Source organism: Aulonocara stuartgranti (genome assembly GCF_965226115.1).
Source record: "Aulonocara stuartgranti genome assembly, chromosome: 7".
Lineage (NCBI taxonomy): Eukaryota > Metazoa > Chordata > Actinopteri > Cichliformes > Cichlidae > Aulonocara > Aulonocara stuartgranti.
The window spans coordinates 12,102,988-12,128,570 of NC_138945.1; the positions used below are offsets into that span (position 1 = coordinate 12,102,988).

General features: G+C 43.2%; 1 protein-coding gene across 5 annotated transcripts; it reads right to left on the minus strand.

The window, feature by feature from the left end:
- Positions 1-33: 33 nt before the first annotated feature.
- Positions 34-25,527, minus strand: pomk (protein O-mannose kinase). 5 transcript variants are annotated; one of them, XM_082540195.1, is made up of 3 exons: positions 25,401-25,527; positions 1,898-2,179; positions 34-977 (listed from the first exon to the last, which is right to left on the minus strand). In XM_082540195.1, the coding sequence occupies exons 2-3, from the start codon at positions 2,177-2,179 to the stop codon at positions 207-209; spliced, it is 1,053 nt and encodes a 350-aa protein (XP_082396321.1). In that variant the 5' UTR covers positions 25,401-25,527; the 3' UTR covers positions 34-206. The 5 variants fall into 5 exon arrangements, with proteins under 5 accessions (XP_082396321.1, XP_082396324.1, XP_082396322.1 ...); XM_082540198.1 differs by lacking the exon at positions 25,401-25,527 and adding an exon at positions 4,123-4,380; XM_082540196.1 differs by lacking the exon at positions 25,401-25,527 and adding an exon at positions 2,854-3,162.
- Positions 25,528-25,583: the final 56 nt, after the last annotated feature.

Here is a 25,583-nt window from a genome sequence, read left to right on the forward strand (position 1 = left end):
ATAACTAAAATGAAATAAAATAGCTCCATTTGGGACCACATCTTATCTGTTCATCTGGACATAGCACTTACACATCCTGGATAGTGAGACACACTGGTTTGAGTGTGGAGTCAAGGAGGCTATTTATGTGAAAAAGGTAAAGTCATTGGTCCGGGTCTTTGATCATTGGATGTTGATCAATGTGGCAGGGGTTTGGGACTGCTGCTCTACAGCATATCTCTAAACCCAGCACTGTCTCGTACCATGCTGCTGTAGACTGATTTGTAAACCTTCAAAACATCAAAAGCTGAAGGGCGGTCAGTGGGATCCTTCTTCTTGCACTTCTCATGGATCTGAAAAAGATGGAAATGGACTAAATCCCCACCAGGTACCTTTCCCATAAGGAACCACGTCACATCTGGGATCTTCCAAATATCGGTCTTCTCATCATACTCTGGCATGAGATTGTCTGAAAATGGCTTTCCATTGTTTCTGAATGGCCATAGCTGCTCTGGGGCAACAAAATCTCCAGTGAGCTCCCGATGGCCACATTTCACTGACAAGTTTCTGGACATATCCACTTCAGGAAGTGCATCAAGGTCATTCACTACTAGATGAAAGTCATTTGTCAGTAGAAATTGGGACAGAGTTTTCTCAAGGCTGTTTGAATCGCACATAACTCGTCGCCCAACTGGGCTGTTATGAAGGTAATGGAGGATGGTGACGTAATCTATAGCTAGCCTCAGCCGCATCTCCCAATTGTTGTGTTGCTGGTAATGCTCTTTTTCAAGAACATCATCCAGATTAAGCAATGAGCCAAACGGGTGGTGTTCTGTCAAAATGATGTGCTCTTCAAGGCAAAACCCCACCAATTGAACCACCTGGGGGCTCTGCAGGGCCTGTAACATTGACAATCCATGGAGAAAATCCTCCAAGTAATTGAGAGATGATAGCCTTGACAGAGCTACCTTCTGGCCTCTCCACTCTGCCAAATAAACCTGAGGAAAGAAAACAAAATAGATGAGATTCACAAGGTCTACTGACTGTTGCCAATGATAAAAATTAATATTTTTAACAAAATCTGTATTTTTAACTGTACAAACCTGCCATGTATTACTTTATGACATAATCAATTATTTTAGCTTTATTTATGCTTTTTTTTCTTCTTCTTCTTGTATGTCCCGTCTGACACTGTAGCAATTAGAATCAGAGTTATTGTCTAAAGGCCAAGAAAAATGCCCAACAGATTTATTTTACCAAGTAGACCATTACGGCTTTTGCTATACTGGTCCACTTGAATGTCATATTTCATTCAATCTTATTATTATTATCATCAATTTAATTTAATTTAAATACAATAAAATCAAATATCAGCTCCCCTGTTGACCCCCATAGTCACCCTCATTCCCCAGAAGCCATCAAAAGCAGGGGGCCCAGGCGACTCAGACACGGGCCCACAGCAGTAGCACCACCACAGAGTATGGGGCGACCCCCCCGACTCCACTGCAGAGGTAAATTACACCCACTCTGGCATTTAGTGAATTCAGTAAAAGACTACATGAGACAATAGACATCCAGGTTGAGTTCATCGTCCACCTCTGCACCTCATCAAGAGGCACTCTCAAGAGCTCAAGAGAGATTTTTTTTTCATGGCAACGAATGTGAATGTTACAATTAAGTTACAAGCAATTTGCCCTAAAACTTTCTTTTTTGAACATTAAACAATGTGGGATCTGTATAACATCAGCGTACTTTGTATTTTGTTGTGACATGTTGTCCAGTGTCACAACTATGATAAGTTGCTAAAGTTACAATGGGAAATTAACATGGAATCTCTTGACATTACATTTATTTGATACACATACAAACTTAGCCAATACACACACACACATATACATATATATAAAAATCTGTCTACCTTCTTCACTGCTCCCTGGTCAATCAGCTTCAGCTCGTGTACTTCAGCATTTATTTGTAAACACTGGAGCCAGGCGGTGCAGTCTTTCATGGTTGGCATTTTAAAGTGTTGAGGCACACAGCCCACCAGAGGTGAAACTTGCTGCAAACCAGGCTGATACACAGAGTCCAGATAGAGGTAAATGAAGATATTGGTAAGAAGGAAAGCAGCAGCACATATTCCAACTACTGGAACAATGTAGGCCACAGTAGTCCTGCTGCGCTGACCCACTGTGCCCTGCATCTAAAATAAAAAGAGGAATGACAAAAGGGATATTGTAAGTGTACTAATTACAGCTACAGATATTAAAGAGTAGGACAACACGAGGCTGAAAAGCAGTATTTTCCTGCCTTACTCTCACACCCTTTGGCCACTGTGGTCAGAGGTATATTGTGTGGTCAGCTGTACCTGCTGTGTAGCCTTAACAATGGTGTGTGGTGGTCCTGTGTACCACAGAACCACCACACCACCATCCTGGTTAAAGTAGTAAATGATGGAAAATAGTTTTTCTTTAAAGATTTTCGGGAAAATATCCACTAGCCTATCTATTTTCTTATTCTCCCAGTATTAACAAATGTAACGAAGTAACAAATTACTTACTAGTGATGTTCGATTCGTGAACGAATCGTTCAAAACTCGAGAATCACTTTACTGACTCGTGAATCATGACGCACAAGCCCAACTGACTCACTGACTCATCCCTGTTTCTGTTAGCAAACTAATTCGCTTAGTAGAAATATATCTAGCTTATAATTAAAATTGCGGGGGGGAACAACAGCCAGTTTCTTAACAAAAGCATTTCTGCTCTGAACTGGAAGAAAAAAACCCTGAGTAGAAGCTCACATCAAGAAAATAGCTCCTCGGTTCACAGTAGCATCGCTCTGCTAACATGCTAACAACACATTTGAGCTACTCACCCCCTCCCTTCCTGTGTTGAATCGTAAGCGTAAGCAAATCACTCAGGACTCGCTCACCCCCTCCCTCCTGTGCTGAATCGTAAGCGAATCACTCAGGACTCACTAACCCCCTCCCTCCCGTGCTGAATCGTAAGCTTAAGCGAATCACTCAGGACTCGCTCACCCCCTCCCTCCTGTGCTGAATCGTAAGCTTAAGCGAATCACTCAGGACTCGCTCACCCCCTCCCTCCTGTGCTGAATCATAGAGCGAGGGAACGAATCACTCACTCACTCACCCCCTCCCTCCTGGCTCACAGCTTCTTCTTCTTGGTTGGCAACCAATGTTAAGGCGCATTACCGCCCCCTGGCTCACAGCTCAGTGGACATTTAGATGAGAAAATATATATTTAACACATTTAAGGAAAATACTAATAAAAAAACAAAAACAGATGTTTATTAAGCAATTTTGATAGGAAATTGCTTAATTTTAGAAATGTTTTTGCTCTTTTTTGCTCTATAAAATAGTTGTTGTTTTTTTTTAGAATCATTCATCTTAGCAGTGGGATTTACATGAAAAGAGAAACAAATTAAGTTTGAGTGAAAATGTAAATTTTTTGCACTCTCTGGTCAACTGACTCAGTGAATCAAATGACTCAAAAAATCCGAATCACTTTGGTGAGTGACTCATTAAAACTCGATTCAGTAAAAAGAATCAAATTTACCATCACTATTACTTACTTTAAAATGGTGAACACACCTTCATTCATTTTGGTGTGCTCAACTTTATTACTGGGAATAAATCCAAAACAAATCTATGCCAGGGATAGAGGTAATGTTCTTGATAACTGTACATCTACTTTTGTGCCAGCCACTCACAGTCACTATTTTTCAAATCTCAGCTGTGTTTCATCATGAGTGACTGGCTGTCCCTGTCAATTCCTGTCATGTCTTAAAACCAGTGATGGGAATAACGGCGTTACAAGTAACGGCGTTACTAACGGCGTTACGTTTTTCAGTAACGAGTAATCTAACTAATTACTATTCTTATCGTTACAATGCCGTTACAGTCACTAACAAAAAAATGTGGTCCGTTACTATTTTTCAACAAACAAACGGTTGAAGCTGTGTTTAGCTTACCGCATCTTATATCAGTTGCACGGAAGTAGCTGACTACGTAAGCAGAGATGGGCAGTAACGGGTTACTTGTAAGAAAACTTCTTTTTACAGCGAAAAAAACCCCTAAACTTCCAAGCAAGCACCGAGAGCGCAACGACATAATGGGAAACTCACAGAGACACTGCCGTATCCTTCCACTGACCGCTGTGGCACACCTGCACCAGGGTAAACCTCCGCCTACCGCAGCCCTGCTTTACAGGTGAAAATAGAGCAACAGGACCGCTGAGTCTTTGACTTTATTTATGTTCTGCTGTGTTTTACTTGCATCTATTTGAAAGAGTGAGTGTAAACAAAAAAAATATTTTATTTTATGTGCTGGAATGTGCAGAAAATAGGTTTAAATGTTAAACTCATTTATTCAACTCAGAGAATGTTGCATATAATAAAATTTTTGCTTGATGCATAAAGTTAAAAGATTAAAACTGATAAAACAAGTTAAAAAAAGAGACTTTTCCATTTGATTACATTTTGTATGATAGATTATGTAGAAAAAGTAGAATTGGGCTGAAAGATATATCGCTTTATCACCTCTTCAGGTTGTAAATCGTGTTTTTAAAAAGTAACTAAGTAACTAAGTAATTAATTACTTTTGAAAATAAGTAATCAGTAAAGTAACGGGATTACTTTTTTTGGGAAGTAATCAGTAACTAATTACTGATTACTTTTTTCAAGTAACTTGACCAACACTGTACGTAAGTAATCTGGACGCTACAGCTTTAAGCAGCTGCGCACGCTCCCGATCACTGTCTAGCACAGGGCTGCCCAATCCCAGTCCTCGAGAGCTACTATCCTGCAGCTTTTAGATGCATCCCTACTCCAACACAGCTGAATCAAATGGTTTGATTACCTCTTCAGCATGCCATCATGTTTGGCAAAGGCCTAATAACAAGCCATTCATTTGATTCGGGTGTGTGGGAACAAGGATGCATCTAAAAGCTGCAGGACGGTAGCTCTCGAGGACCGGGATTGGGCACTGCTGGTCTAGCACAACACCTGGAGCACAGGGGGCAAAAGAATCGCATGAGTGCTGCTGTTTGACTGAGGAAGAATAAAGTAGTCGTGGTAAGCCAATCACATGACCACTTAAAGACAAAGCAACAAGGTGATATATACCAGTTTTTAAATTGTGTTGATAGGCCACGTAAAACCAGAGTCATGATAAACAATATATGCGGTGTTTTTTCCTGAATAGTTTCGTGACGTTCACCGTCTAACGACTGCACTAGCAAGCACTCTCTGCTTATGAGCAAAAAAACAGGGGAAGTTTTAGGAGTGACGGAGGGAGAGAGAGAGAGAGAGAGAGAGAAAAAGAGAGTGAGTGAGAAAGACAGCAGAAAAAGAGAGTGAGCGAGTTTTGAGATGTGAGAGATTTGTGACGTTTAGCGTGTTTGGAGTGTGTAGTTAATGTGTTGTCTTGTGTAGTTAATGTGTTGTCTTGTGTAGTTAGTGTGTAGTGTTGTGGATAGTTTTGTGTTGTGTGTCAGAACAATGAGGCAGCTGCTGTCTCCAGGTAGAAACAAGAGTGATACACCTGCTGCTGTCAGACCTGCAGGTATCAGCCCATCATGTTCTCCTTTATAGTGGATAGAAATTATTTTTTTGGAGTGGCACAAAAAATTTGTGTGGCATCTTATTGAATGCAGAACAGCTGATTGTTCTGTAAATAGTCTGAAATGGTTATTTAAAAAAAAAAAATCAAGGTAAAAGGTAAATGGATACAAATAACTGTTGTTTGCAAAACTTGTGCATAGGATTTTAAAATTGACAATTCATATTTGCATTTAAAGTTATGGTTAAAAATATGATTCATTAAACTTGTTTGTGGTTGTTACAGTAAAAATATAACTTTTTCTACTCTGATTTTATATTTTTTGTCTGATTTTAGATCAATTGTGTTAATACAGTATGTCAAAATGGAAACATAACTGTAAATTCAGACAAGTGAGGTTGTGCTGAAAAGGATGATACCAAACAAGGCAAAGTAAATAGTTTTTAAAGGTAAAATGTGGAGGGAAAATCAAAAGTAGTGAATGACTCTGTCCCGCTGCTGAGAAAATAACAAATAACAAATTTTTACAGTTTAGAGTAAAATATCAATCATGTATAGGGCTGCACGATTAATCGTTAGAAAATCGCGATCTCGATTCATACTTATGTGCGATCTCATTTCCAAATGACAACGATTAAAAAATAATAATAATAAATTTTATAAAAAAGACGACGATGATTGTACCGCATTTTGATCCGGGACGTAATCTGCATGAAAACAAGCGCTCACTCTTCCTGCTCAACAAATGACAAGGGCGGAGCCTTATACCACATGATACAGAAGCTGTGCCGTGCGATGCTAAAATTAGCAGGGAAAAAACAACGGAGAGCACGTCAGGGATGAGGAGAAAGTGACAGGAGAAAATCCGTCCCGGTCAACCACCCAAACATCAATAACGGGAACCTTATACAGCGCTTCCCTATCCGGTTGTTAAGTCTGACGTCACTAGCCGTGTCTGGGTCTAAACTCCGCTGTAGGTCCATATATCTTGAGGTTACTCTATTCCGTAACCCCTGTTCTCTGATAACATGAGTGAGTTGTCCTCAGAAGCCTCTATATCATTACTCCAGCCAGTATTGGCTGGCAGTCGTGACGCTTGCGTCAGGGAGGGGCACCCTCCTCCCTATAAAAGGGTGTGACGCAGCGTCACCCGTCATTCAAGATAAGCTCACCTCTTCCTCGCTTCGTGCAAGGAGGGTGATCTGGTGAGACACCTCACTCATGTTATCAGAGAACAGGGGTTACGGAATAGAGTAACCTCAAGTTCTCTTTCAAACATTCGTTTCGGTGTCTCACTATGGGGATATGCAGACTCCCGTATTGCCAGATAAGCCCATCTGAACGACTGACTGCCAATTTAGGAGGTCTCGTGGGGACCCACACTTAACACAGTGTGGGCTAGAGACGGTGCAGTGACATCCAACCTATAAAACCTTGCAAAGGTCAAAGGTGAAGCCCAGCTCGCAGCTGCACATATCTCGTCTATAGAGACACCCCTAAAAAGGGCCCAAGAAGTTGCCATCCCTCTGGCAGAATGAGCATGAAGCCCCTCCGGGGGGGACAGACCCGTGCTGGAATAAGCCAATTGGATCGCCTCAACAATCCAGTGGGAAATGCATTGTTTGCTAATGGGCTTGCCAAGATGTGGTTTAGCCCAGGAAACAAACAGCTGATCCGACCTCCTGAAAGCCTTCGTTCTCTCTATATAGGTACATAAAGCCCTAACTGGACAGAGAGCATGTAGGCGCTCCTGTTCAGGGGAAGAGAAAGGAGGAGGGCAAAAAGCTTCCAGCTCCAATGGGGTGCATTGAAGATAAGGATTTTTTGGGCACAAAGGCCGGATTTGGCCTGAGTGTGACTCTAGAGTTATCCCGCGTGAATCGGGTGCACTCTTTGTGTATTGACAGCGCATGAATATCACTGACACGCTTCGCAGATGCGAGAGCCAGGAGCAATGCAGTCTTCAAAGACAGGATTTTTATTTCCACCTGGTTTAGTGGTTCAAATGGAGGCTGTGAAACTGCCCCCAGCACCAGGGATAAATCCCACGTGGGAACGAGAGGTTTAGACACTGGGTGGAGCCGTCGTGCCCCTTTCATGAAACGGCAGACTAGCGGGTGATGGCTCACCGGGCCATCCACGAAGCCCACATGGCAGGCTGAAATGGCTGCTAGATATACTTTAATTGTGGAAAAGGCCTTTCCTTTATCTAACAGTTCTTGGAGAAAGGAGAGAATTGTTGTCACAGAGCACTGAAAGGAGAGAGTGTGAGACTTTCCACACCATTCCTCAAATACCCTCCACTTGTTCTCATACAATGATCTTGTGGAGGGGGCTCTAGCACTCTGAATAGTGGCCATAACACCCTAGGGGAGTCCTGCCGTACTCAGATTCAACCTCTCACGGGCCAAGCCCACAGGGCAAGGCGCTCGGGGTGAGGGTGAAAAATCTCCCCCCTGGCTTGGGAGACTAGGTCTCGTCGGAGAGGGAGAGGCCAAGGTTCGCTCCACAAGAGGGGCATAATCTCCGCTAACTTTCCACCTTGGGGCGATCAATATCATTGTTAGCCCTCTCTCTCTCACTCTGGTTAGAGTGGGAGAAATTAAGGCCAGTGGAGGGAACGCATAAAGCAGAGCATGTGGCCAGTTGTGAGCTAATGCGTCTACCCCTAGCGGAGCCTCCTGGTCCCTCAGGGAGAAATACAGTGGACACTGAGCGTTCTCCCTCGAGGCAAACAGATCGACCTGTGGCTGGCCAAAGCGGGTCCAGATTTGGGTCACCACATGTGGGTGCAGGGTCCAGTCCCCGTACTGCGGGTTTCCCCTGGACATTAAGTCTGCTCCCAAGTTCAGAGCTCCTGGAATGTGAGTAGCTCTCAGTGACAACAGATTGATGCTGCTCCACATGATCAGTCTGCGAGCCAGCATGTGCAAAGGACAGGAACGTAACCCGCCCTGTCTGTTGATGTACGCCACAACAGTGGTGTTGTCTGTTCTGATCAGAACATGGTGGTTTCTCAACAGGGGAAGGAAGTGTCTCAGTGCTAGAAAAGCTGCTAGCAATTCTAGCCAATTTATATGAGCACCCCTCTGTTGTGAGTCCCAGCTGCCGCTCACTGCTCTGCCCTCGTGAGTGGCACCCCAACCCGTGAGACTCGCGTCCGTGGTCACCACCTTTCTGGCTGTGACAGCTCCCAGTGACACCCCCTGAGTGAGAAATGTGGGATTTCTCCAACAGTGGAGTGCTGCAGCGCAGTCTGCTGTCACTCTGATATAGCGGTGGGTATGGCGCTTTCGATTCAGTCTCAGTGATGCAACCCATCGCTGAAATTCCCTCATATGCAGTCTGCCTAGTGGAATGACTGCCAGTGAAGACGCCATTAATCCCAGCATCTGCAGGCATTTTCTGAATGGGAGATACAGTGGGGCAAAAAAGTATTTAGTCAGCCACCGATTGTGCAAGTTCCCCCACCTAAAATGATTTTATTTGCACCAGAGCTACACTTCAACTGTGAGAGACAGAATGTGAAAAAAAAATCCATGAATCCACATGGTAGGATTTGTAAAGAATTTATTCGTAAATCAGGGTGGAAAATAAGTATTTGGTCAATAACAAAAATACAACTCAATACTTTGTAACATAACCTTTGTTGGCAATAACAGAGGTCAAACGTTTACTATAGGTCTTTACCAGGTTTGCACACACAGTAGCTGGTATTTTGGCCCATTCCTCCATGCAGATCTTCTCGAGAGCAGTGATGTTTTGGGGCTGTCGCCGAGCAACACGGACTTTCAACTCCTGCCACAGATTTTCTATGGGGTTGAGGTCTGGAGACTGGCTAGGCCACTCCAGGACTTTCAAATGCTTCTTACGGAGCCACTCCTTTGTTGCCCGGGCGGTGTGTTTTGGATCATTGTCATGTTGGAAGACCCAGCCTCGTTTCATCTTCAAAGTTCTCACTGATGGAAGGAGGTTTTGGCTCAAAATCTCACGATACATGGCCCCATTCATTCTGTCCTTAACACAGATCAGTCGTCCTGTCCCCTTGGCAGAAAAACAGCCCCATAGCATGATGTTTCCACCCCCATGCTTCACAGTAGGTATGGTGTTCTTGGGATGCAACTCAGTATTCTTCCTCCTCCAAACACGACGAGTTGAGTTTATACCAAAAAGTTCTACTTTGGTTTCATCTGACCACATGACATTCTCCCAATCCTCTGCTGTATCATCCATGTGCTCTCTGGCAAACTTCAGATGGGCCTGCACATGCACTGGCTTCAGCAGCGGAACACGTCTGGCACTGCGGGATTTGATTCCCTGCCGTTGTAGTGTGTTACTGATGGTGACCTTTGTTACTTTGGTCCCAGCTCTCTGCAGGTCATTCACCAGGTCCCCCCGTGTGGTTCTGGGATCTTTGCTCACCGTTCTCATGATCATTTTGACCCCACGGGATGAGATCTTGCGTGGAGCCCCAGATCGAGGGAGATTATCAGTGGTCTTGTATGTCTTCCATTTTCTGATGATTGCTCCCACAGTTGATTTTTTCACACCAAGCTGCTTGCCTATTGTAGATTCACTCTTCCCAGTCTGGTGCAGGTCTACAATACTTTTCCTGGTGTCCTTCGAAAGCTCTTTGGTCTTGGCCATGGCGGAGTTTGGAGTCTGACTGTTTGAGGCTGTGGACAGGTGTCTTTTATACAGATGATGAGTTCAAACAGGTGCCATTCATACAGGTAACGAGTGGGGGACAGAAAAGCTTCTTACAGAAGACGTTACAGGTCTGTGTGAGCCAGAGATTTTCCTTGTTTGAGGTGACCAAATACTTATTTTCCACCCTAATTTACGAATAAATTCTTTACAAATCCTACCATGTGAATTCATGGATTTTTTTTTCACATTCTGTCTCTCACAGTTGAAGTGTACCTCTGGTGCAAATTACTGACCTCTGTCATCATTTTAAGTGGAGGAACTTGCACAATCGGTGGCTGACTAAATACTTTTTTGCCCCACTGTATCTTCCCAACTGAAAAATGCCGGCATGTGATAGCATTTTTTTTACTCTGTCCACAGAGAGACACGCTCTGTACGAGGCGGAGTTTAGAGCTATTCCTATGAAAGAGATGGCCTGAGCTGGCTGCAGGACACTCTTTTGGTAGTTTATGGTGAAACCCAGAGCCATCAGATGATCCACTGTCAACCTGGTGTGCTCTCTTCCCATTATTTCTGACTCTGATAGCAGCAGCCAATCGTCTATGTATGTTGCTATGCGGATGCCCCGCCTCTTCAGTGGGGCTATGGCCGCCTCTGTGCATTTCATAAATACCCGAGGGCTCAGTGAGAGACCAAACGGCAGGACCTGGTACTCGTACATTCTGCCCTGAAACGCAAAGCGCAGGAATTTTCTGTGAGGCGGGTAAATAGGGATGTGAAAATATGCGTCCTTCAGGTCTATTGATGTAAACCAATCGCCTGGGCGCACTACATGCAGCAGAGTGGTGGTCGTCAACATCCTGAATTTGTATGACCTGAGATGCTGATTCAGAGCCCGTAGGTCCAGTATCGGACGTAGTCCCCCTCCCTTCTTGGGCACGAGAAAATACCTTGAGTAAAAGCCGCATTGGCTCTGCTCCTGGGGTATTTCTCGTACTGCTCCCTTTGATAGCAAGGTAGTTATTTCTTCTTGCAGGATCCTGGCTGATTCGCCTTTTGCAAGAGAGAAAATCACTCTGTGAAATCTGGGAGGGGTGGTTGCGAATTGCAAACGATAGCCTCACCCTAATGTCCTCACAACCCATTCTGGCGCAGCGAGAGCTCGCCATCTCTCTATTCTTGCTGACAGCGGCCCCAAAGACAGGTACTCCACAGTAGATGGAGCTCTGGCTCCCTCTTGTGGCGGAAACTGGTCCTTCGGACCAGGCCCCACTGCGCATGCGCGGGCGGCCCGCGCTTGACCAGCGCTTATGGGGCCGGACACCACTGAGGGAATCAACCCCGGTGGTGTCTGGGTGCGTGGGGGCATTATGTTTTTCAACATACTTTCTGTGTTTTTCACACATTTTTCCCGTGCCCTTGGCAACATGCCTGGATGCAACGGGTGAGTTTTTAATAAACTGTGTTTTGTGAGACAGACATGCTTGATTCGGCTGAACAGCGTTTCGTCGTCTCTTTTTTGAAATCCGCTCTGTGGGATCCAACTCGAGTCCCAGGCGCTGAAAGGTGGAGGCAGAACACACTTCTCCGAACGGGCTCCGGAACTGAGCCCTGGAGTGAACTTTGAGCCCGGGCTGGTCCGGCTCCGATCTCCCCGTGGGGGATGTTAGGCAGTCTGCTTCTTCTTGCGGTCCGACTGCTTGGCTGCTGGTGGGGCACCCTGAGCAGCAGCAGGCGGGACGTGTTTCTTGGGCCAGTGGGTCTTAGGGTTCTGCGATCCTAGAGGACCCTGGGCCGCGACCTGCGGGGCTGGGCGGCGAGGGATTTTAAACGTCGGCACGCCGGCTGGTGACCTGAGCGAACGTGCGGCGACCGGGTGGAGGCGCAGCCTGGGTCTTCCTAGGGAGACACAGCTGCAGGGCCTCTCCCTCTTTCTTCTTCTCCTCGCACCGTCTTTGCATGGTGGCAACGGCGGTCCCGAAAAGCCCAGCGGGGAAGATGCTTTCGTCCAGAATGTCACGTTTTTCTCTGTCCGAAAGCCCCGACAAGTTCAGCCATCTTGCCCTCTCCTGTAGGACGATGATGCTGAGGGCTCTGCCCGCCGCTTGTACTGCTGCTCTAGTGAGGTGGAGACACTGGTCTGTAACTACGCCCAGCTCTTCCCACAACTCACTAGCATCCGGGTTCGCAGCAGCCTGGTCCTGGAGCTCCGCCGAGTAGGCTAGCAGGAGCGATGAGGCGTTCAATGCCCTCGCGGTGGTGGCAACCGATTTATACGCCTTGTCAGCCAGGGAGGACTGCAGGCGTTCGGCCTTGGAGGGCAGGGACGGACCAGATGACATGGAAAGTTTCTGGTTTGGGTGGAGATGAGAAGCCACCAGATTCTCCACTGTGGGAATTTGGTAGATGCCCTTCTCTTTCATTCCAGCGCAGTCAAACGCCGCCGCTCCCTGCACGGGGTTGGGTGACGAAAATGGCTTTGCCCAGCAGCGTGTGACCTCGTCCACGCATTCGGGGAAAAGCGGCAGTACCTGCTTAGTAGTGCGCTTTGCTTTGGGGAGCCTTTTACCCTCGTATCGTGAGGTGGAGGTCTCCGTTGTCACCGCGGGCCATGGGATTGCCAGCTTTTCAGCTGCCCGTTTTGCAACGTCAAATAGCTCCATGCCGCGGGACTGTGTGCCGGGGTTATCACAATTGGCCCCTTGTGTCGCAGAATTCCGACCAGAGGGGGCAAAGAAGTAAGTAAGTAAGTAAGTAAAATTTATTTATATAGCGCTTTTCACAGATAAAAATCACAAAGTGCTTTACAACACAGAAAATGGGAATATAAAACAATATAACAGTAAATAAAACAATGTAAAACAATAAAACTATAAAAACAGCATAAGAAGAAATTAATCAAATGCTTTTCTAAATAAAAATGTCTTCAGCTGTTTCTTAAAACAATCAATGGAGTCCGTGCAGCGAAGAGACAGTGGGAGAGAATTCCACAACCGTGGTGCCACAGTCTGAAAGGCCCGATCACCACGAGTTTTAAAACGAGTGCGTGGTACCACCAACAGTCTCTGATCTAATGACCTTAAAGCCCGAGAAGATGTATGTGATTTCAGCAGGTCAGATTAATATTGAGGAGCCTGACCATGCAGGGCCCTAAAGGTTAGAACTAAAATTTTAAACTGAAACCTAAAATTTACAGGCAACCAGTGAAGGGAGGCCAAGACTGGAGTGATATGCGATCTTCTCTTGGTGCCTGTTAAGAGACGTGCTGCAGCATTCTGCACAGTCTGAAGACGATTTAAGGCTGATTTGTTAAAACAAGTAAAAAGGCCATTACAATAGTCTAAACGAGAAGAAATAAAAGCATGAATAATCATCTCAAGTTCAAGCTTTGATACCATTAGTCTGAGTTTAGAAATATTCCGTAAATGATAAAAACAGTTTCGGACTAGCTGCTTAGAATGCTGCTCGAGCGACATCGAGCTGTCAAATAAGACACCGAGATTTCTAAGGCTTGATTTTACGTAAGGGTCTAAGAAGCTGATATGCTGTCTAATTTCTGGGACCATATGGTCTGGAGCAATAATTAGAGTTTCTGTTTTATCAGAGTTTAGTTGGAGAAAATTGTCATATAACCATTTGTTGATTTCTGTCAGACACTTACTTAAATTAGACAATTTATAAAACTCAGACATTTTGAAGGAACAGTATAGTTGGATGTCGTCAGCATAGAGATGATAGGAGATATATTTATAGCGCTTAATAATTTGGCCTAGGGGAAATACATAAAGTAAAAAGAGAATTGGACCCAGGACAGATCCCTGAGGTACCCCACACGGCAAAACTGTTGATTCTGATGTGACATGATTCATGCAAACAGTAAAAGATCTCTCAGACAGATATGATATAAACCATTTTAAAACAACACCAGTAATCCCAAACAAGTTCTCGAGTCTGTTTATCATGATACTGTGATCTACAGTGTCAAAAGCAGAGCTGAGATCCAGCAGGACCAGCACTGTGTATTCTCCAGAGTCTGCTGCCATCAAGATATCACTAGATACTCTAAGTAAGGCCGTTTCAGTGGAATGCAATTTACGAAAACCAGACTGGAAAGTGTCCATAACAGCATTTTTATCCAGGAAATAGTTAAGTTGTTCTAGTACTACTTTTTCTAAAATTTTCGATATAAAAGGCAATTTGGATATTGGCCTATAACTGTTAGGAAGAGATGGATCCAGCTGATCCAGCTGCAGTCGGACGTTGAGTGAACTGGTGCACAAGGAGCATCAGGAGAAACAATACTCTTAATTGTTTTAAACAAGAATTTAGGATCTTTCTTTTTTGAAGCTATGAGGTGTGAAAAATACTCTGTTCTGGCATTTTTCCACATGTCATTTAGCAAGAGGATAGATTCTTTAAGGTGTAACTTATAAACCTCAAGTTTGGAAGCCTTCCACAAACGTTCTAGCTTGCGACAATATCTTCTGAAATTACGAATGTTTTCATTTAACCAAGGATGAGATTTCAAACGTAGGACAGTACTTTTTTTCAGAGGTGCCACTATGTCTAAAATAGAAGTACACTGGTTATTAAAGGATGAGACAAGAGAGTCCAAATCATTGTAAGTCATTTCAGCGTCAAACATGGCAGAGAACCTTTTGCCGGCGTTCAGGTTTATGATTCGCCTTTCAATCGTTATTTTGGGAGCCGGGGGATCCAAATAAAACGACAAGTTAAAATATATGCAGCTATGGTCACTCACATGGACATTTTCCACACGAATGTCATTTATATTTAAACCCAAGGAGATAACAAGGTCCAATGTGTGACCCTTTACATGTGTAGGGCCAGAAACATGCTGCATAAAATTAAAAGACTCTGTGATAGTCATGAAGTCAGCAGCCATATTACAGGATGCATCATCAATATGAAAGTTAAAATCTCCCAACATTACCACCTTCTCTAATTTAATAATGGATGACAGGAGGTCGTTAAATTCAGTTAAAAAGACTCCGACAGGGCCAGGAGGTCGGTAGATTAAAATACAATAAAAGGTGTGCAAAGAGCCGACCTTGATCATCTGAAGTTCAAATGAGGTAAAAGAATCCGAGTTCATCAGTCTGCATGTGAATCTGTCCTGGTGCACAACAGCGAGACCTCCGCCACGTCCCGAAAGACGTGGAGTTCCGATGACGGAGCAGCCAGTAGAACAAATTTCCTTCAGATGTATATAATCCATGTTTTGTTGCCACGTCTCAGTTAAACACAAGAAGTTGAGAGATTCCTTTATAAAAAGATCGTTTAAAATAAACGATTTGTTTGTGATTGAGCGAGTGTTGAGCAGGGCAAACCTGATTGAAGACTTTTGGTTGGTGCAGTCAACAGCTGACTGCAGTGGCACTCGAAATAAACACCTGTGCGCACCTCTACACCTGTTACGCCGGGCGGGGACTTCAGGGCTAGCAGAAGCTAATATCCATAGTGGTACATCACCTCTGCCATCAAAACGGCGGTCGAAGGAGGGACGCCAAGTGAACATGGGGCCATCAGACCATAGACTCCGAGCTGGGAACTGCAGTGTAGCGTCGGCACCAGGTGACAATAGATGAATTGGTCGTAGGCACCGGGATTCTTCCCACATCCAAGAAGCTAATCTTCGGTACCTTCTCAGTCGCACCTGGACACCGGCCCTGGTTCCCCTACTTCTTCTTTTCTTCGTGTTAAATCCCACCGATATGTACGGTAACATGCAGTCAGGTGAGGAACACACAAAGGGTGGAGGGAAAAATTTCCTGTAACTGTCCCAGCTGTCACAGTAGCTCTCCATTGAATCTTTGATATACAACATCATGCCCCGATCATAAGTATTGGTGGCAGAGACAAAATCAAAACATAGGACGGTAAAAATAATATTGCAAGTGACAATAGCGGCCAGTATAAAACTATACCAGCGAGCTGTACAAGCGGCAAAGCCAAACACAGGCGCCATCTTGTCGAGCGAGCGTAAAAGAAAACGTCGTCATCCTCGTCCGAGACGAGATGTTCCGACGCTCCCTCAGAGGATTCGCTGAGTAGCTCGTCATTAGCCTCGAGGGAATCAAGCATAGCTTCGCAGCTGACCTCGGCATCATCCACCAGCGGGAGGACGATATCCATCTCGTGCCTGGTGTGGCGGACTCAGTGTTCTCCATCGGTGGGCCGATTGGAGACAGCATTGGGTCCTCCTTCGACAGGCTAGCTTGGCGGGCTAGCCTTCGGCGAAGGCTTTTTAGGGTGAAGCGAGCGCAGTGTTCGCATATACCCGGTGTGGAAATAGCCGCTTGGGCGTGTTGCAGCCCGAGGCACATCACACACGCGTCATGTGTATCTGAACCTGAGATTTTGCAACCGCAGGGGCAAATTCTGGGCAGCGGTTTGCAGTCTGCCATATTAAGGAAGCTTGGTGTAGCTAGCTTGGAATGGCTGGACGGCTAACGCTGATTTTTTTTTTCTTTCTTCTCTCGGTGAGCTAGTATGACCTGGCTAGTGTGGTGGCTAGCGCTTGTGCTACTTGGCTTGGTGACCGTGTGTAGCAAAGACAGTTAGCTTGGTCAGCTAACTGTTGTGCTAGATGCGTGGTGGCAGCTAACACACTCTCCGACCTGGCTCTGTGGTGAAGAGCAGGCGACTCGAAACGCGAGCCGTGCTAGCGCCCGGTGACCAAGGTGTTAGCTTGCTCGTGTGGACAGTTAAGCTAGCACTCACGTTCACAGTCAGGAGAGATGAGGTTTCTAAGAAGCGAGAAGAGGAAATTGAATGACGGGTGACGCTGCGTCACACCCTTTTATAGGGAGGAGGGTGGCCCCTCCCTGACGCAAGCGTCACGACTGCCAGCCAATACTGGCTGGAGTAATGATATAGAGGCTTCTGAGGACAACGCAGAGAGAGCGTTCCCATAGTGAGACACCGAAACGAATGTTTGAAAGAGAACAAACGATCACTGTGGCATTACTGAGAGTTGAAAAACTGTCTAAAGTCTTTCATCTTTAATAAAATGATCAGTGTTCTGCTCTACCAGGTGTAACAATTGAGTTTAACATCCAGGCATCCATGAAAACGGAATTTATGACATTTAACGGCGTTAGAAGTTAGCAGGGAGTTAGCTCGCTAGCTTTTATCTAAATACAATATAGCATGTCCTGACTGTGGGGTTTTGGAAACAAATTAAAACGTACAGCTCTGCTATCACTTCCAGCATAAATGAAGACAGAAAACTAAACAGCAGTGACGTTTGTAGGGTTACTGAAGTTGGGCTAGCTGGTATATAATGATGTGCTACGTGACCGCTAGCGACACAGGTATGTTAGCATAATATAAACAAGCTAACTTTTTTTCCACTCGATAAAAGTTAACGTGAGTGTTCTCGGTGGTCAGAAACAAATGTAATCGCATGGCAGGATGCTGTAAAAGGACCAAACTTCAGCCAGGAGAACAACTGAGATAATCCATCCACAATACGAGGTTAGTCATTCATATACTGCTGCATGGGCTGGGCTGTAGTTACATCCTAAGGTTTTAAAAACTGAGCTTAAATAAATGGTTAGCGGTAATAAAAGCCGAGGGAGGTCAACAGTGATCACTGACTGTTTTAGGAGCTTTTTGAGATCAAATAAAAGAAAATACATACCATTAAACATGTTAACAACACAAAAGCCATATTAAACGCAGACTACTTTAGACCCAGAAGTAGGATTCGTCGCGTCATCACTGAACAACCGGATACCCGTCGAACTCCCGCAGGCACAAAGAAATTACGGAGGCTATTACTTATCACCTGACCAAAGATATGGCTCCCATCAACACTGTGCAAAATGAGGGATTTAGGAAAATGATCAACACCCTAGACAAACGCTACACAGTGCCGTCCCGCAACTATTTTTCTATTGTTGCACTACCTGCTCTATACATGCAGTGTTGAGCAATGGTGGAGACGGAATTTCAAGCAGTACAACATTTTCCGGCAACCACAAAACGTGAGACATTTGTTGTTTTTATGTTTATTTATTGTTTTTATGTTCAGTCTCAACTGTTACGAAGTTGATCTGCAGTTAATAAATGCAATAAATATTTATATTGGAAAAGAAAATCGTGAGAGAATCGTGATCTCAATTCTAAGCCAAAAAATCGTGATTCTCATTTTATGCAAAATCGTGCAGCCCTAATCATGTGTATTTAATCTCTGTAATATTCTGGATATTTATAATTGAGCTATTTGCATACATTAAAGCTATTCCTAATTTTTGTAACTTTGTAATATGTCTGTGAAGGTTCTCAGTCATCCAGGTCATCGTAGTCAAAGGAGCTTGCAAAGAAAAGCGTCTGCACTTCTTTAAGTTGCTTGAAGACGTTTCACCTCTCATCCGAGAAGCTTCTTCAGTTCTAAGGTCAAATGGTGGAGAGTCCCAGATATAAACCTAGTGGGAGTAACCCCCCACAGAGGGACAAAAGGACCCCCTGATGATCCTCTAATCGCCTGAGCCAAGGTGTGAAACTGGGTGTGGGTCCCAATCAGCCAGAGTTTCGGGTGAGCTCATTGTGAAACCTGGCCTGTGAGCGACCATCTTTGAACAGAGGCGGGGGTTTACGACACCAAATCTCTGCCATCTATAATCCAGTTTTGAGATCCCTTCCCAGACACCTTAACGCCCACTCACATCCTGGGCCATCTGACCTCAGGAATTCGCATGATAAGGTGGGGCCAGGTTTCACAATGAGCTCACCCGAAACTCTGGCTGATTGGGACCCACACCCAGTTTCACACCTTGGCTCAGGCGATTAGAGGATCATCAGGGGGTCCTTTTGTCCCTCTGTGGGGGGTTACTCCCACTAGGTTTATATCTGGGACTCTCCACCATTTGACCTTAGAACTGAAGAAGCTTCTCGGATGAGAGGTGAAACGTCTTCAAGCAACTTAAAGAAGTCCAAACGCTTTTCTTTGCAAGCTCCTTTGACAACTTCGTAATATATTGAATTGTATTTAATTTAGTTCAGTCTGTTACTGTTTTTATTGTCTTGGAGCAACTGTAAGCACATAATTTTCTTGGGGATTAACAAAGTTTTCTGATTCTGATATTGTGTCCTAAATGTTATGTAACCATCTGCCACCAGATGGAGGGTTGTTGTTGAGATACACATGGATCTATTAATCTCGGCTTCATGTTTTTGTAAACACTATTAGTTAGTTCGCAGATACCGGCAGCTGAAATTTTCTCCAGAAGGTGGATGGGCACTCCCTTAGCGACAGGGTGAGGCATTCAGTCATTATGGAGGGGTTCAGAGTAAAACTGCTAGTCCTCCACGTCGAATGGAGACGGCTAAGGTGGTTCTCTCCTAAGTAGGGTGTTCCAACTAAGCATGTCTTACCAAGAAGAGGCCCTGGCATAGACTCGGGACAACACGAGAGAGATTACATTTATTGGCTGGCCTCGGAAAAGCTTGATGATTCCCTGGATAACTTGGAGGAGGTGGCGAGAGGGAGGCCTGGGCTGCCGCCTCTGGAATTTAGATGCGTGGAAGAAAATGGCTGGATGAGTTCTTGTTTCGTTGTTTTAGAATTTTAGTTTTACTGAAGTGGTTGTTATGAATTTTCAAACAGCATGCATCATTCATAATGAACGCCACAATGCGCCACACTTTTCCAATGTTAATTTTTCATACTTTAACAGTACATGAACATTTTTTGTAGCAACATGTTCTCATATCATATTTACCATCGGTTTGTTTTAAGTGTTCTTAGCTGTTGTCTGTCTGGAGTAAAACGTACAATTTTGATAATGCATGATGCAAGGTGTTGTACAGTTAAGCGGCATGATTCATTTATTGAAGAATGTGATTAACGGTTTAAAAAACGTTTGTTATTAATTTTTGACTTTTTTTAAACAGTTCTTAAATTTAAATGAGTGTTTCTTTAGACTTGTTGGTTCGTACAACTTTTTTTTACGGTTAGTCGATTAAGAAATTAAAAATATCGCTAATCTTGAGTATGGATGAAAATGACTAAAATAACTAGTTCTAATAACTACATACTCTAGATTAGTCAAATGGTGCCAGGAGAACAATCTCCTCCTAAACTTCAGCAAGACAAAGGAGCTGATTGTGGACTTCAGTACAAAGCAGGCGAGGAATTACGAGCCGCTAAACATCAGTGGTGCGCTAGTGGAGAGAGTGGATAGCTTCCAGTACCTGGGTGTCCACATCACTCAGGACCTGTCATGCCCATGTCACATTAACACCCTGGTTAAGAAAGCCTGTCAGTGTCTCTTCTTCCTCAGAAGATTTAGAGACTTCCATTTCCAGCTGAGCATGCTTAAGAACTTTTACTTCTGCACCATTGAGAGCATCCAGATGGGGAAATATCTGCACCTGGTATGGGAACAGCACCAAGAAGGACAGACGAGATCTTCAAAAAGTGGTGTGCTTAGCCAAATGCATCATTCGCTATAGGGCTGCCACGATTACTCGGCTAGTCACAATTATGTTGACTATCAAAATCATCGACGACTAATTTAATAGTTGACACGTCGTTTGAAGCTTTGTAAGATCCCAAAAGACGAAGGAATAAGTAGTAGTATTTAAGAGTGTAATAGCGGACTGAAACAGAAGATGGCAGCAATGCATGTACAAGGATGCCAGCTGCCGTTAACCCCCGAGAAGAAGAAGAAGAAGAAGAAGCAGTGTCCGGTATCGTAGCTGTGTCCAAATTCAGAAACCGCATCCTCCTGTGTCCGCATTTGTAGGCCAATTACGTTACAGCGACACGACGAAGACTGTCCAAATTCGAAGACTCTGACAAATGCGGCCGACAAATGCACCCTTTATTTCCCCAGATTTGAAAGATGGGTTGGGTGTATACTTCGTGGCCCAACCTATCCCAGAATTCATAGCGCGGCCCTGCTCAGTTTCCAACAATGGCGGCAGCTAGTTAGTTTTAGTATTTCTTTTATTATTCTTTCTGGGTCACAAAATAAACGTTTAACATATTTTCAGGCGAGAATGTGGCTGTGTAAACTTGAAATATCTGCTCAGTTTATCAAGACACCACATATTTTCAAAAGCGCTCCGACGTTTTCAGAGACGTCTGTTACCCACCAGCTCGATATCTAGCCGGGGTTCAAGGCTCATTAGAGCCCGTGAGAACACCAGACTCTCGGCAAATCATTTTCAAACCCACTGCCGTCTTTCACTACTCAGGTTAAACATGATATATATGTCACTTAGATAACTTAAAAATGTTATTGTTTGGCTTTTTTCAGTATTTTATTTGTTCTTGAGTAAACCGGTTTGGCTGAGATTAAAGTTATAGTTTTAAAGAGCTGAATAAACGTCAAGCAGACAACTGATTATCAGAAGTGTGAGATGCTCAAGAATATACTCCGGTGTCCTGTTATATTTTAGATAGCAAGGAGCAGACGGCTGAGTTTATTAAACTCCACCGAAACAATCTGCAAATTTCATTAAAATTTAATAAACTATCATCTTGTCTTTTTTTTTTAGTTAGCACATGCCTTAAACACTTAAAGCTGTAAGATAATGATAGTTATATAAGAGCAGATGCATGCTGGTGCAATAAGCTGTATGTTTTACGTCCAATGGACGCATGACCTGATAAGTCGACTAATCGCAAAAATAATCGGTGACTAGTCAACTATCAAAATAATCGGCAGCCCTAATTTGCTATGAACTTCCTTACCTTTGGTCCATGTACACTAAGCGGTGCAAGACCAAAGCCAGGAAGATTATGAAGGATCGCTCTCATCTCAACAATGGACTCTTCTCACTTTTGAGTTCAGGGGGGCACTTCCACTCCCTCAAGTCCAAAACAGCTCCTCATTACAGAGGAGCTTCTTCCCTCAGGCTATTCAGTCCCTGAACCTTGTGTAGGACTGGACTCTCTCTCTCTCACTACTATACATCAGGAACTATTTATTCCACTGCAAACTGTTACTCTGCAAACTGTTTGTTTGCACACTCTCTACTTGCACACTGTTTATTTGCAAACTTTTATAATTTCTTAAATTTGTTTATCTGCACATTCTACTTTTGTTTTGTTAATTATTTTTTTAACCTTTAATTTTATTGTACATTTTTTACAGTTAATTTTAAAATTTGTATATTATGTAAATTACTTGCTAGTTTAATTTTATGTTTAGTTTTATGTTTACTTTTATGTCTACGTTTGGTTCGGCATTGCACAGCAACAAGCATTTCACTGCATGTCGTACTATGTATGACTGTGTATGTGACAAATAAAATTTGAATTTGTATTTCTATTTGTATATCTGAGACACTTTTCAAACAGTCTAACTACAACATGTTTTTTTTCATAGGGTCTAACAAAACCCACTCATCCAAACATAAACATGTTTGAATGAGTATTTCAAACAGGCTATTGCAAGCAGAAACTGATGAATATGGGCGTCACCTACTTAGTGAGGAGAAAAGTGGGACTGACCACCAGGGCCCTAAATGTGAGAGACGCCCTTGCAAGACTGGAACCAAAAGTTTGTTTTTATGACCGACCTGTCAATACCTCATAAATGTGTTTTTTCTAGCTGCAATACACTACAGGGAGCTACAGATCTATATTGTCTGCCAAAACTGCTCACAATACTAATGAAGTATGTAGTGTGAACGGCAAAGCATGAGGACAGAACAAAATGGAAACAGATTTAAAAATATATAAAAACAAAGTTAAATGCAGTCTGTGCAAATCTGTGCTTTTGTTCCAAAACAGCAATAATTCAGTGTACGAGCATTTAAAAGGCTGAAGAAGCTTCTTGAACAAAAAGTAAAAGATCTTCAAGAAACTTAAAGAAGTCTGGTCGCTTTTCTTTCCAAGCTTCTTAGATTACCATGAACCTACGCAGACATAAACGCTGTTACTGTTTGTACAGTAATGTTTATGTTAGCTATCCTGTTGGACCTTCCCAGGATGATGCTTGATAAGTGAACATCATTACAGTTTTGTTAGTTAATGAGTGAAATGCAATATTAAACCATTAAAAAGTATTAGCTATACTGTCTCCTAGTTGTTTGTTTTCCACTCACATTAGCATTAGCATTTCTTCTGAAAAGTAAACTCTTCTTTCTAACGTTAGGTAGTTGATCTGTGTATCAATAATTCGGAAACTTGTTACTCTGGATTAGAAAAAAAACCCTTTTTTATTTAATTTGAAGCTTTTATTTGAATTTATGAAGAGAAGCCATTTTTGATTTTCTATTTGCACAAATGATTTGTTTAAATACTACTAGTACTTTTTTTCACATTTGTATTATCTAACGTTTGTATTTATTTCATTTTATTCTGACGGTCTTATTGAGTAATGTTAAAAATACATTCGATTATTTTCAAATTCCTATGTTTCCTGTCAGCCCACCCTTTGCAGCTATGACAGCCTCAGGTCTTCTAGGAAGGCATTCTACAAGGTTTAGGAGTGTGTTTATGGGAATTTCTGACCATTCTTCCAGAAGCACATTTGTGAAGTCAAGCACTGATGTTGGACAAGAATGCCTAGCTCACAGGCAGGCTCTAATTTATCCCAAAGGTGTTCTATCAGGTTGAGGTCAAGATTCTGTGCAGGCCAGTCATGTTCTTCCATTCTCAATTCCCTCGTCCATGTCTTTATGGAGCTTGCTTTGTGACTGGTTCCCATATATGTTGGAACAGGAATAGGCCACCCCCAAATTGTTAGGAGCATGAAATTATCCAAAAGGTACTGCTATGCTAAAGCATTAAGAGTTCCATTCAATGGAACCAACACCAACCCTGCACTCTCTTTGCACCCATCTATCTGCTGTTAGTTAAGCAGGGCAGTTCGAGGAAGACGGTACATTGCAGTCTGATAAAATTAGCATAAAACCACACAATGACATTGCTTATTAAACAACAAAACCAAGCAACTAGGTAGCATAGCATATAGAAAGTCACTTATATGATGAGGAATGGTTTACTTTGCATTTATCAGTTCTAATGAAACAGACAAACACACAAGACAATTCAACTGCTGTATATAGTAGGAGAAATAATTTATTCATACCCTGCCAAATTTCTAAGTCTGGTCACTTGTCAACCCTGTATTGCAGATTGACATACTGCAGTTTGCAACATACTGTAGAGTACAATGACTTTATATATTTCAATGAGTTATGTATAAGTAGTATAAGTAATTCTTAGAAATGTAATCTTTGTTTTGTTACGCTTATAGAGAAAATGCTCATTATACAGGCTGAAACACTAAAATTACAGTTCCTTAGCCAAATAGGCCCAATAACAGTGTGTTAAAACAGTAAAACTTGTTCAATGACATGACATACATAATAGGCATAAAAATAGGCATTTAAAAGTTAGAGATGATATAGCGAGGGGGAACTAATTATTTGAGTCTCTTCTGAGCAACAAAAGGCTATAAATTTTTATGGTAGATTCATTTCCATTGAGCAGTGGGAGCCAGAATTCTGGCTCCCACAGACTTATTCTGACCTCAACCTCCATTCCCCCCTCTCCATCTCCATAGACAAAGAGCTGTCAAAGGACGTCAAGGACAAGGTTGTAGACCTGCACAAGGCTGGAAAGGGCTACAAAATCACCCAAAAAGCTTGGTAAGATGGTGACAACTGCTAGCGAGATTGTTTGGAAATGGTAAAAAAGAAAAGAAAATGACCTTGGACTTCGGAACTAGTCTCCTGCAGAAGGGCTAAAATCTGCGATGGGCACTGCTAGTACCATGTGGTTTTTACCAGTGGACAAGAGCGTTCCCTGTGCCTTTGGGTCAGGTGACTGTCATTTGCGCTTCTTTGCCTACTTCTTCCCACGAGAATCTATCATGCTTAAAGTATAATAATAAACCCACACTAAAGATCCCCAAGTAATTAAATACCACAGATGGCGGCAGGCATAAAATAGTGGCTTTTGGGCATGCGTAAGACTTTGACTACGTGCATTTCAGCGCGTGATATTTTTCGCACGGTTTTAAAATGGAACAAATGTGCAAATGTAAAATAATTTCATGTTAAGTTATATTACAATGAGATACAGCTAAATGGTGTCAGGCAGAGCAATCTTACGTTTAGCTAATGTAGAGCAATAACACAAGGAAGCCCACATAGAGGTGATGAAGCATATCTATTAATTAGCGTTATTTACGAAGATGCCTACCGTAACTAGGGTTCACATGGTGTTATGACTCAGGAGGTACTTTTTGAGGATAGCAACATGTCTGCTACCCCATCCACCATCAAACGTATCAAGAAAAAAACTTCCTTTCAGATTTCCAGAATAAAAGCATAGTAGTTCACCGAACTAAATATGACTTACCCAAAATATTCCGTTTTTATTCCC

Coding starts and splice junctions, on each gene's coding strand:
- pomk (XM_082540194.1), bottom strand. CDS start 2,827: ATGTTAGCAGAGCGATGCTACTGTGAACCGAGGAGCTATTTTCTTGAT. Junction 2,180..2,779: donor CGAGGAGCTATTTTCTTGAT/GTGAGCTTCTAC, acceptor TTTTTATTTTAG/ATGCAGGGCACAGTGGGTCA. Junction 978..1,897: donor ACCAGGGAGCAGTGAAGAAG/GTAGACAGATTT, acceptor TTCTTTCCTCAG/GTTTATTTGGCAGAGTGGAG.